At 44.3% G+C, this 13,108-nt stretch overlaps 1 protein-coding gene across 2 annotated transcripts in view; it reads left to right on the top strand.

Annotated features, from left to right (window-relative positions):
* LOC144607181 (uncharacterized) overlaps positions 1-3,342 on the top strand; it is a 127,350-nt gene extending 124,008 nt beyond the window's left edge. For both annotated transcript variants that reach the window (XM_078423854.1, XM_078423853.1), the window contains exon 4: positions 1,089-3,342. In XM_078423854.1, the coding sequence (XP_078279980.1) occupies positions 1,089-1,296 (208 nt within the window). In that variant the 3' untranslated portion in view covers positions 1,297-3,342. The remainder of the gene's footprint in view (positions 1-1,088) is intronic.
* The last annotated feature ends 9,766 nt before the right edge of the window (positions 3,343-13,108 follow it).

Below are 13,108 nucleotides of genomic sequence, written 5' to 3'. Positions count from 1 at the left end.
TTACATGGAGAAGGTGGGAGAATGGGGTTGAGAGGGAAAAATAGGTCACCCAGGATCAAATAGCAGAGCCAACTCAAGTCAAGAGTCAAAAGTGTTCTATATTGTCATATGTCCCAAAACGGAACAATGAAATTATTACTTGCCTCAGGACAACAAACATGCAAACATAATGCTCTGTAAAACATTGTAATAAAAATAGTTCTTGATAGATAGATAGATAGATGATTGATAGATAGATAGATGATGGATGATGGATAGAAGATGGATGATGGATAGAAGATGGATGATGGATAGAAGATGGATGATGGATAGAGGATGGATGATGGATGGAGGATGGATGGAGGATGGATGGAGGATGGAAGGAGGATGGATGATGGATGATGGATAGATAGATGATAGATAGATAGATACTGATAGATACTGACAGACACATGAATATACACACACCCAACTCCTGGTGAGACTGCACCTGGAGTACTGTGTGCAGTTTTGGTCTCCAAATTTGAGGAAGGATATTCTTGCTATTGAGGGCGTGCAGCGTAGGTTCACTAGGTTAATTCCCGGAATGGCGGGACTGTCGTATGTTGAAAGGCTGGAGCAATTAGGCTTGTATACACTGGAATTTAGAAGGATGAGGGGGGATCTTATTGAAACATATAAGATAATTAGGGGATTGGACACATTAGAGGCAGGAAACATGTTCCCAATGTTGGGGGAGTCCAGAACAAGGGGCCACAGTTTAAGAATAAGGGGTAGGCCATTTAGAACGGAGATGAGGAAGAACTTTTTCAGTCAGAGAGTGGTGAAGGTGTGGAACTCTCTGCCTCAGAAGGCAGTGGAGGCCAGTTCGTTGGATGCTTTCAAGAGAGAGCTGGATAGAGCTCTTAAGGATAGCGGAGTGAGGGGGTATGGGGAGAAGGCAGGAACGGGGTACTGATTGAGAGTGATCAGCCATGATCGCATTGAATGGCGGTGCTGGCTCGAAGGGCTGAATGGCCTACTCCTGCACCTTTTGTCTATTGTCTATTGTCTAATGTCAGCAATCCTGATTGTATCACTTCATTTACAAGCCTTACAATGTGTTGCAGGCTGCTGTACTGGGTCACGGCTGGATTGGGCAGCGCCTACCGTGGATTTGGATTTGGTCTGACGTTTTTCCCAACCTTGGCGATGCTGGCCTACAATTGCTACTGCATGTATGAGCTGGGACTAGACCACTACTTCATCCCAGCTGAGAATGGAGGACCCACGCGTGCCCCCGCACCAAGACTGAGGTGGTGGGGCCTTGGGGGTTGAATGATCCACTGCGGACAATCTACACAAGGTCCTGGTGCATTGGATTATCACAGTGTGTGAATACGGGCATACCGAGAACATTGAAGAAAGGCAACACTATTAGCTTTTGTCATCGGTGAACTGGAGTTTAAATTATGACTCAAATAGGTTGCTGCCTCGTGACTATCTTAACAAGAAAACTTACCTGGAATTTGGACTCTCTATATGTGCTTTTAGCTGAGAATAACAGATGATTGATCCTTGTCTGTACATGTTTTGTGCATCCAGACATAACACTAATATCCTCTTCTGTATAATTCAGTTCAAGTTTGTACAGAGTTCCTGAACATCCTACACATCCCATAGTTGGAGCCCACCTAAATACGTCAGGAAATTTATTAGTATCACTGCGGCTGGTAGAGCTGCTGCCTTACAGCGGGTTCGATGCTGACTATGGGTGCTGTCTGTACGGAGTTTATACGTTCTCCCTGTGACCACGTGGGCTTCCTCCAGGTGCTCCGGTTTCGTCCCATATCCCAGAGACGTGCGGTTTATGTAAGTTAATTGGTCTGTGTAAATTGCCTCTTAACGTGTAGGGAGTGGATGAGAGAGTCAATAACGTAGAGCTAACGTGTGTACAGGTGAGCGATGGTTGGCACGACTCGATGGGCCAAAGGGCCTGTTTCCAGGCTGTATCTCTGAAAAAACACCATCAAAAAAGAAAAGGACTGTGTTCCTTTTTATTCCGCAGATCATATTATTGCTCTTGCTTTCTGCAGTGAATTTCACCAAAACAATTAGCCATGCCATCAACCCAGTGTTATGATGTCCTTCTCCAAGTTAGAGATTCACAAACTCCCTAGTCTTTCCCTGAATTACTACTGTACTGTGTGGAGAACCTCCACAACGATGTCCATGGATGGATTTGTGAAGTGCCAGTCTGTGCTGCCGAGACTGCACTGAAAACATCCTGCAACTCCATGATGCCTAACATGGTTCAATTCAGGGATATTGCAATAAAAGGGAAAGCTATAGAATTAAACACAGACTACCAACAAATATTTCCAGTATTTATTCACAAATATATACTCAGGAAGCCCTTGACTGGATTCTGATAACTCAGGGCTCAAAATGCTGTAAAATGCAGTGCATTGAATGGACCAGCGCCTAACTGGTAGGTACAGAATGATACAAATAACCCTCGGCTTAGCATGTTGTAAAGAATTGGCATCGTCTGGAATCTGTACACATTTTATGGCAAGATGGCTTCCTCCAACTAAAGACACCGCAACCCAGTATTATTAATATAACCCAGCAATAAAATATTCCCCATTGCACTTAAATTAGGAAAGGGAAAGATTTATATTCTAATGAATATTGGGGCAGTTAGTGTAAAATAGAGCTAAGAATGGGGTGTATAGATGGGGTAGAAAGTCAGCCCCTTTTTTTTTCCCAGGGTGGGAATGTTCGACACTATAGGGCATAGCCATAAGGTGAGAGGGGGAAAGTATAAAGGAGATTTGCAGGGTAGGTGTTCTTACACCGAGGGTGGTTGGGACCTGGAACGCATTGCCAGAGGTGGTGGTGGAGGCAGATGCGATAGTGGTGTTGAAGAGGTTTTTGGATAGGCACATGGGAGTGCAGGGAATAGGGGGATATGGATCACGTACAGGCAGATGAGATCAGTATAACTTGGCATCATGCTCGGCACAAACATTGTGGGCCGAAGGGCCTGTTCCTGTGCTGTACTGTTCTATGTACAGAGGATGGTCACAATCATACCCTATGGACTGATATGTAGGAAAAAACTGCTGATGGTGGCTTATACCGAAGACAGACACCAAGTGCTGGAGCAACTCAGCAGGTCAAGCAGCATCTCTGGAGAAAAGGAACAGGTGATGTTTTGGGTCAGAACCCTTCTTCAGACTGAAAGTAGAGGAGGGGGAGGGGAGGAACTGGAGGTTGAAAAGGCCAGTTTTGTTCTGACCCTGTTTATTCTGGCCTTTTCCTACCTCCAGTCCGTCCGTCCATCTCCCCCCGTCCGTCCGTCCCCCCCCCCCCCCCGTCCGTCCATCGTCGTCGTCCCCCCCCCCGTCTGTCTCCCCCATCCCCCCCCCCCCCCCGATCATCTGCTTTCAGTCTGTTCTGTCTGAAGAAAGGGTTCCAACCCAAAATGTCACCTATTCCTTTTCTCCAGAGATGCTGCCTGACCCGCTGAGTTACTCCAGCACCTTGTGCCTATCCTGTGGACTGATGCCATTATTAATTATTAGCCAGATTACTCCAGATTAATCGTTAATCTCACAGGGTTAAAATTCTGAGCCTGATCAGCAATAAAAAATAAATTACATACATTTGAAGGGCGCTGGTCACTTCTGAAGTTTCCAGCCTTCCGGAATGAACCGCCAGAAGAAGCTTTAGAAGCGGATACAATTACGACTAAACCTAGAGGACATCGGCTTAAGGTGAGAGGGGAGAGACTTACGAGAAGCCTCAGGGTCAACCTAGGCACATAGCATGACCCTTATTGCTTACAATAAAACTAATAATTCACATTGGAATTCAAAAAGAGAGTTAGTTCATCAACACACCTCCTACCTCCAGGCCCTGTGGTGTGTTACCCATTTGTCAGATAAGTTCTTATACATAAATCTCAGAGCACCTGTAACTCCAGGCAAAGTCAAGCAGAACTAGCCTTCTCAGTTTCAGTTTAGTTTATTGTCACGTGTACCGAGGTACAGTGAAAAACGTGTTATCTAGTCAGTAGAAAGACAATACATGATTACAATCGAGCCATTTACAGTGTACAGATACTGTCAGATCCTCCAAATGTATTTGTTTTCTCCGTCATTTCTCTTTGATTTGGCCAGGGTGTGGTTTGACACTTCTTTGCAAAATTGTATTTTTTCCCACACCTTCTGCAAGTTTGACCCCTGGCAGGGAAACATGAATCCTTGGCAAAATGTCCAAAATTCCCACATCTAAAACACACAGTTTCGGAATGACCTTTGCCATGTCCATTGCCCGGGTGATAAGGGAATAATGTTTAGTGCAAGGTAAAGACAGCAAAGTCTGATCAAGGATAGTCCGAGGGTCACCAAAGAGGTAGATAGTAGTTCAGCTCTGCTCTCTGGTTGTGGTAGGATGGTTCAGTTGCCTGATAACACCTGGGAAGAAACTGTCCCTGAATCTGGAGGTGTGCATTTTCACAATTCTGTACCTTTTGCCCGATGGGAGAGTGGAGAAGAGGGAGTTGCCAGGGTGTGATTCATCCTGGTTATGCTGCTGGCCTTGCTGAGGTGAAGTTGACCTCTTGGTTGCTACCCACCACATCTCATTCACTTCATGTCCACGGTGATCTGTCTTCATTGGGAAAACGATACGTGGAGACGAGAATCACAGGGCAGTCCATGATCTAATTTGAAAGGAAAATGGAAACTAGGAGACAACAATTTGTGAATTCCAAACATGGGAGTACAAAACCTGAAGGTGCAGCAGAAAGATGGGAGACCCAAGAAAATAATGCGTGTCCAAGCAATAAATCTATATTTTAACAAACTGAGGAAGGCTGTTTGCCAAATCTATTGATTTTCTCATGAAAAATGTGCATCACTTCAAGCCAGCGGCGTGTCAGATGTGGATTACATTTTTCCTGACGATTTTGGTATCTGCAACATCGAATTGTTTGTTGTTTATTAGAGATCTAGTTTTAACTTAAAAAGATTACTTGTAAGTATTAAATTAGCCATTTTTATATGAGGGTTTAAGATATCTTTACTTGCATAGGACTTTGACGCAGCCATAAATTGTGCGTTGGAAATTAGTAATGTATCTTAATCTAAAGCCTCTAAGAGTGTAAATATCTAATAAAGTTATTGCATTGTCTCATCTGAAAGTAACTGTGGTGTTTTACATGCCAGTGGTGTAAGTTTTGTTTTAAATCTGCGTTGTTTATTAAATCTCTCAGAGGTCATTTGAAAAGGGTATTTCACCCCCTCCTGGGTTTCTCCAGGTTTGTGGTTCTGATTCACTTTCTGGTTCTGTTGCAATGTTTCTGAAGTCTGGACTGGTCAGAATCTGAGGAAAGAAGACTTGCGGCCTTACAGCGCCAGAGACCCAGGTTCCATACCAACTATGGGCTCGGTCTGTACGAAGCTTGTACGTTCTCCCCGTGACCGCGTGGGTTTTCTCCGAGATTTTCTGTTTCCTCCCACACAAAGACATACAGGCTTCCAGGTAAAATTGTTTGGAATAAATGTAAATTATCGCTAGAGTGTGCAGGATAGTGTTACTGTGCAGGGATCGCCGGTCAGTGCGGACTCGGTGTGCTGAAAGGCCTGTTTCCACGCTGCATCTCTAAATTAAACTAAACAAAGCTAAAAGGGTCTTGGCCCAAAATATCACCTGTCTATGTGCTCCAGAGATGCTGCCTGATCCAGTGAGTTACTCGAGAATCAAGAGTGTTTTTATTATCAATGTCACAAACAGAACAATAAAATTCTTACTTGCAGCAACACAACCGAATATATAAATTGACAGAGGAAGGGGAGGGGGGGTGGGGGAGGAAGCTCGAAGAGTGGATTCCTCTTTCCCCTCCCTCCTGCTTTTATCAATCAGAAAAAGGGTCCCGAGATATATGTGTGTTTCTGCGCGCACACATGCACACACACACTTCTGAGATTTGGTTGTGGACATGTGGACCTACAGCCAAAATGGTAAACGATAGCACCACAATTTTAGCACCGCCTTAATTACCATTGCCCTGGCGACGGTTAATGAAACGTTGAGAGTGGGGGGAAGGGGAGGGGGGTTGAGTGGGGGGAGTGAGGGTGTTAGACCAAGACAGGAGAGGCTTTGAGTCGACGGCTCGCTCTGGCTGCAGTGCTGGCGCCATGGGGCCCAGGTCACTGACACCCACTCCCCTGTTTACGAGGAATGGGCCCAAAGGGTCCACTTGGTCTATAACTAAAACTCTCATGTTGTATGTATATATGTATGTATATATGTATGTATGTATGTGAGTTCCCGAAATACAGCCAAAATGGTACATGATAGCGCAACAATTGTAGGCCTACCTTACTCACCATTCACCTGCGGTACATTTTAAAAGTTCGAAACGTATAAGATTATTAAGGGGTTGGACACGTTAGGGGGAGTCCAGAACAAGGGGCGACAGTTTAAGAATAAGGGGTAGGCCATTTAGAACGGAGATGAGGAAAAACTTTTTCAGTCAGAGAGTTGTGAATCTGTGGAATTCTCTGACTCAGAAGGCAGTGGAGGCCAATTCTCTGAATGCATTCAAGAGAGAGCTAGATAGAGCGCTTAAGGATAGCGGGGTCAGGGGGTATGGGGAGAAGGCAGGAACGGGGTACTGATTGAGAATGATCAGCCATGATCACATTGAATGGTGGTGCTGGCTCGAAGGGCCGAATGGCCTCCTCCTGCACCTATTGTCTATTGTCTATTATCAACAGTAAACTTTAATAAATGCTCTCCACCCCCCCGCACGCAGCAGCGCCAGGAGGACCGGTCGGTGCCTGTCCCGGCGTGCCCCGCGCCAGATCTTCCTCCCGTGGTGCAGCGTGGCGGCAGTGGGTCAAAGAAGATGGCCACCGGCAGGACAAACATGCAGCAGCACCTTGCGGCCGCTCTGCTGCTGGCCGCCTGGGACCGGGGTTAGTGGCTCCCTCTCCCCTTTCCTCTTCCTCGCTTGCCCGCTCCTGGCCGGCAATTGGTCCACGGGTCATCAGTTGGGGGATGGTTGCCGGAGTGGTTTGGGTTGCAGGAGATGTTTGGGTCTACAGGTCACTTTGGCCGCCCGGGGTCGGGGTGAGTGGCTCCTTCTCCCCTTTCCTCTCTCCCCTCGCCCGCCCCCGGCCCCGGGGGAGACTTCCCGGCCGGCAACAGGTCCACGGGTCGTCAGTTGGGGGAGGGTTGCCGGGCCCGCAGGAGAGGTTTGGATCCAACGGGTCGTCTAGTTATATTTAAAAGCCTCCCTACAAACAGGAGAAAGTGGGACAACATAGAACTACTGCGAATGGGTGATTGACGGTCAGCGTGGGCACAGTAGTATGGTACATTATTTATTTGTCACATGTACCAAGGCACAGTGACATTTATTTTTTATACAGTTCAGTACAAGTCGCCAGTTTGGCACCATTTACAAGTCCCAGTTGGTGTAAGAGCTGGGATCGTGATCTGGCCATGTGGGCTGAGGGGCAGTTTCCATGCTGCATCTTTAAACTAAGCAACAGAAGTCAAAGTCAAAGTCAAACCTGGAATGCAGTTTCTCTAGAACTAAAGGACGCAGCCTCCAAGGTTAAAGGGATACAGATTGAACTGCGTCAGGTTATATTTATCTTGCTAATTCATCATACTCAAACAATTCCTGACTCAATGAAAAGAAAAGCATCTGGTTTTGCATTTAAACAGCCGAAGAGTTGGAGGTTGCATCGCTGAATCGTCAGGGAGCTTGTGAGTTGCCCCCACACTGCCCATAGGCAACTCACACTGTGGCCATACCTAGAGCATTCACACCAGATTAGCCCCCAGCTTCCGCACCATGCTCGCCTCCTACCGGATCCTACTGCCAGCACCAAAGCCCCCTCACAATCATCCTCCGGCACTTCCTTAAGTGGCGAGTTCAGCTTGAAGTTGTCCAGATGGGCTTCAATTTAATGATGGGATTACCGCAAAGGGAAAACCTGGAGAAGGAGGATCATAAAAATGCACAACTTCTAAAAGAATTTAAAAAAAATAATGGCCATCTACCTCCCAGCATTAACCTTTCTTCCTCTTTCTGCATTGGCTTCTGACTTTAAATGTAGGTTTATTGCTCGATCCAACTGTGAGGTTCGAAGGCTCAGAGGTTTAATTCCAATAATTACGGTGCAATTTCACATCTAACCTATAATTCTGAGTAATTTTGACTCCAACTGTGGGAAAAAAAATTCTCCCCCACCCTTAATGCAGACGTTAAACGGCCCTGTTAGATTGAGCTCTTAAGTACTTAATGTAAGTTTGTTGGCTGTTGGACTGTTGCCCCTTCCACACCCCACCGTATCAATCTGTTACAATGTAGAAATCATGATACAAAAGCTCCTATAAATCAGCAATTTTAAAAAGACACAAAGTGCATCTTTGATAAAAAGGATGGGTGACATTTCGGGTCAGAACCATTCTTCAGTCTGACAAAGGGTTCCGACCGGAAACGTTACCCATCCTTTTTCTCCAGAGATGCTGCCTGATCCGTTGAGTTACTCCAGCACTTTGTGTCTATCTTTGGTATAAACCAGCATCTGCAAATCCTTCCTACACATCAATTTTAAATATTGCTTAATGCATAATTATTAAGGATCTTAGAAGAACCTTTCTCTTACTTCACAATAGCGCCATAGATTTTTTTAATATGCATCAGAAACAAATCCTCTTTCTAAACAGAAAGGTGTATTGTCATAATTTCAGCATGCAGAATGATAATAATCGAAATATTATAATAATTAAAATTGTGATTCCAACAATCTAAATGGCTTCAAAAGGTATCCAGACTTTTGCAAAAAAACTATAAAATCATGGGGGCTAGTTGCTATAATGATGAATAAATAAGAACACTAGAAGTTTGATGGGTGCAGAGAAAATTTATGTTGCCAAGTATCGAGGGCCTGAGGGAGAGGTTGAGCAGGTCCTAATAGCACAGGAGGACGAGGGGTGAGATTATAGGTGTACAAAATTACGAGGGGAATAGATCCGGTAAACGCACAGATTCCTTTGCCCAGAGTAGGGGAATCGAGAACCAAAGGACATATGTTTAAGGCAAAAGATTTAATAGGATCCTGAGGGGGTAACTTTTTCACACATCGAGTGATGGGTGTATGGAACGAGCTACTGGAAGAGGTGATTGAGGCAGATACTATCACAATGTTAAGGAGACATTTAGGCAGGTACATGGATAGGATAGGTTTAGAGGGATATGGGCCAAACGCAGGGTGGTGGGACTATTGTAGATGGGACATGTTGGTTGATGTGGGTAAGTTGGGCTGAAGGACCTGTTTCCATGCTGTTTGACTCTAAGTTAACATCTATAATGCTTAGGTTTTTTTTAGATTTGAAAATAAAATGAATTAGTGGGTTGCAATGATGAATAGCAGGAGAAGTGGTCTCTGTTTAATATAATCCATCTGTTGTCCTTGAGCAGTCTGTGAAGTATGCAAATGTGAAGTGCTCTGGTTTTGCAGGCTATAAATAACCTTGCAGCTTTTGCGGCTGAAACTAATGACCTTCTTGGACTAGTACATTGTCCTTTTTCCTGAAGTTACCTCCAACAAAACAGCTGATGTGTTGTTCAGAAGTGAGAGTTTGTTCTAAGACGTGCACACTAAACAGCCAATGTACTGCCCCAGTTAACCTTTATTATACTAATCATTTGTGCTACTAGCCGAACGGAATGAATATCAAACGTAGTCATACAGCACTAAAACAGCCCCTTCGGCCCAACTTGTTCATGCTGCTTAAGATGCCCCATCGACACTACTCCCACCTGCCCACATTCGACCCATATCCGTATAAATCTTCCCGATCCATGTCTTTTAAATGTTGTTATAGCATCAGCATCACCTACCTCCTCTGGCAGCTCACCACCACCTGTGTGGAAAAGCGATCCCTCAGTTACCTGTTAAATCTTTCCCCTCTCACCTTAAACTCGTCAACCAGTTGTAATTGCCTCTTACAGGAATCAGCATTAGACTGCACAGTTTCCAGGATGCTACCTTGAAATCTTTTAATCCATTCGCTGATCCAGTGAAAGCGTTCTCAATTTGTTACCAAAAGAATACAGCAGACGATCAAGGGTATTTAAATGTCATATGTATCAGTAACAGAGTAATGACATTCTTACTTGTTCCAGCTTTATAGACCCATTGGTGTATTTAAACAGACTTTAATGTAGTTTATCTTAATTTAGAGATACAGCATGGAAACAGGCCCTTCGGCCCGCCAATTCCACGCCGATCAGCGATCCCTGTGCATTAATGCTATCCTACACACACAACATATAACATATATAACATATAACAACTACAGCATGGAAACAGGCCTGTCCGGCCCTACCAGTCCACGCCGACCATTCTCCCTGACCTAGTCTCATCTACCTGCACTCAGACCATAACCCTCCAATCCCCTCCTATCCATATACCTATCCAATTTACTCTTAAATAATAAAATCGAGCCAGCCTCCACCACTTCCACCGGAAGCCCATTCCATACAGCCACAACCCTCTGAGTAAAGAAGTTCCCCCTCATGTTACCCCTAAACCTTTGTCCCTCAATTCTGAAGCTATGTCCCCTTGTTGGAATCTTCCCCACTCTCAAAGGGAAAAGCCTACCCACGTCAACTCTGTCCGTCCCTCTCAAAATTTTTAAAACCTCTATCAAGTCCCCCCTCAACCTTCTACGCTCCAAAGAATAAAGACCCAACCTGTTCAACCTCTCTCTGTAGCCTAAGTGCTGAAACCCAGGCAACATTCTAGTAAATCTCCTCTGTACCCTCTCCATTTTGTCAACATCCTTCCTATAATTTGGCGACCAGAACTGCACACCATACTACAGATTTGGCCTCACCAATGCCCTGTACAATTTCAACATTACATCCCAACTTCTATACTCGATGCTCTGATTTATAAAGGCAAGCATACCAAACGCCTTCTTCACCACCCTATCCACATGAGATTCCACCTTCAGGGAACAATGCACAGTTATTCCCAGATCCCTCTGTTCCACTGCATTCCTCAATTCCCTACCATTTACCCTGTACGTCCTATTTTGATTTGTCCTACCAAAATGCAGCACCTCACACTTATCAGCATTAAACTCCATCTGCCATCTTTCAGCCCACCCTTCCAAAAGGCCCAAGTCTCTCTGTAGACTTTGAAAATCTACCTCACTATCAACTACTCCACCTATCTTAGTATCATCTGCATATTTACTAATCCAATTTGCCACACCATCATCCAGATCATTAATGTAAATGACAAACAACAGTGGACCCAACACAGATCCTTGGGGCACTCCACTAGACACTGACCTCCAACCTGACATACAATTGTCAACCGTTACCCTCTGGTATCTCCCATTCAGCCATTGTTGAATCCATCTTGCAACCACACTATTAATACCCAACGATTTAACCTTCTTAATCAACCTTCCATGTGGAACCTTGTCAAATGCCTTACTGAAGTCCATATAGACATCATCCACAGCCTTGCCCTTATCAATTTCCCTGGTAACCTCTTCAAAAAATTCAAGAAGATTAGTCAAACATGACCTTCCAGGCACAAATCCATGTTGACTGTTTCTAATCAGGCCTTGATTATCCAAATAATTATATATATTGTCCCCAAGTATCTTTTCCATTAATTTTCCCACCACAGACGTCAAACTAATAGGTCTATAATTGCTAGGTTTACTTTTAGAACCTTTTTTAAACAAAGGCACAACATGCGCAATGCGCCAATCTTCCGGCACCATCCCTGTTTCTAATGACGTTTGAAATATTTCCGTCATAGCCCCTGCTATTTCTGCACTAACTTCCCTCAATGTCCTAGGGAATATCCTATCAGGACCTGGAGACTTATCCACTTTTATATTCTTCAAAAGTGTCCGTACCTCCTCTTCTTTAATCCTCCTAATTTCCATCACTACTCTACTTGTTTCGCTTACCTCACATAATTCAATATCCTTCTCCTCGGTAAATACCGAAGAAAAGAAATTGTTTAATATCTCCCCCATTTCTTCCGGCTCAGCACATAGCTGTCCACTCTGACTCTCTAATGGACCAATTTTATCCCTCACTATCCTTTTGCTATTGACATATCTGTAGAACCCCTTGGGGTTTACTTTTACATTACTTGCCAAAGCAGCCTCATATCTTTTTTTCGCTTTTCTAATTTCCTTTTTAAGATTCCTTTTACATTCTTTATATTCCTCAAGAACCTCATTTACTCCCTGCCGCTTATATTTATTGTATATCTCCCTCTTTTTCCGAACCAAGTGTCCAATTTCCCTGGAAAACCATGGCTCTTTCAAATTATTATTCTTTCCTTTCCACCGAACAGGGACATAAAGACTCTGTACTCTCAAAATTTCACCTTTAAATATCCTCCATTTCTCTATTATATCCTTTTCATAAAACAACAATTTCCATTTCACTCCTTTTAAATCCTTTCTCATCTCCTCAAAATTAGCCTTTCTCCAATCCAAAATCTCAACCCTTGGTCCAGATTTGACCTTCTCCATAATGATATTGAAACTAATGGCATTATGATCACTAGACCCAAAGTGCTCCTCAACACATACCTCCGTCACCTGACCCATCTCATTTCCTAACAGGAGGTCCAACACTGCCCCTTCTCTGGTAGGCACCTCTACGTATTGCTGCAAAAAACTATCCTGCACACATTTTACAAACTCCAAACCATCCAGCCCTTTAACAGAATGTGATTCCCAGTCTATATACGGAAAATTGAAATCACCCACAATCACCACTCTGTGCTTACTACTAATATCTGCTATCTCCTTACATTTGCACTTCCAATTCTCGTTCCCTATTTGGCAGTCTATAATACACCCCTATAAGTGTTGCTAAACCTTTCTCATTTCTGAGTTCCACCCAAACAGCCTCCTTAATCGAGCCTTCTAGTCTGTCCTGCCAAAGCACTGCTGTGATATCCTCCCTGACAAGCAATGCAACACCCCCACCTCTTGCCCCTCCGATTCTATCACATCTGAAACAATGAAATCCTGGAATATTTAATTGCCAATCGCAACCCTCCTGCAACCA

Source organism: Rhinoraja longicauda, chromosome 28 (genome assembly GCF_053455715.1).
Source record: "Rhinoraja longicauda isolate Sanriku21f chromosome 28, sRhiLon1.1, whole genome shotgun sequence".
Taxonomy (NCBI): Eukaryota; Metazoa; Chordata; class Chondrichthyes; order Rajiformes; family Arhynchobatidae; genus Rhinoraja; species Rhinoraja longicauda.
Note: the sequence above shows the minus strand (reverse complement) of the source record. Positions and strands in the feature narration are given on the sequence as shown.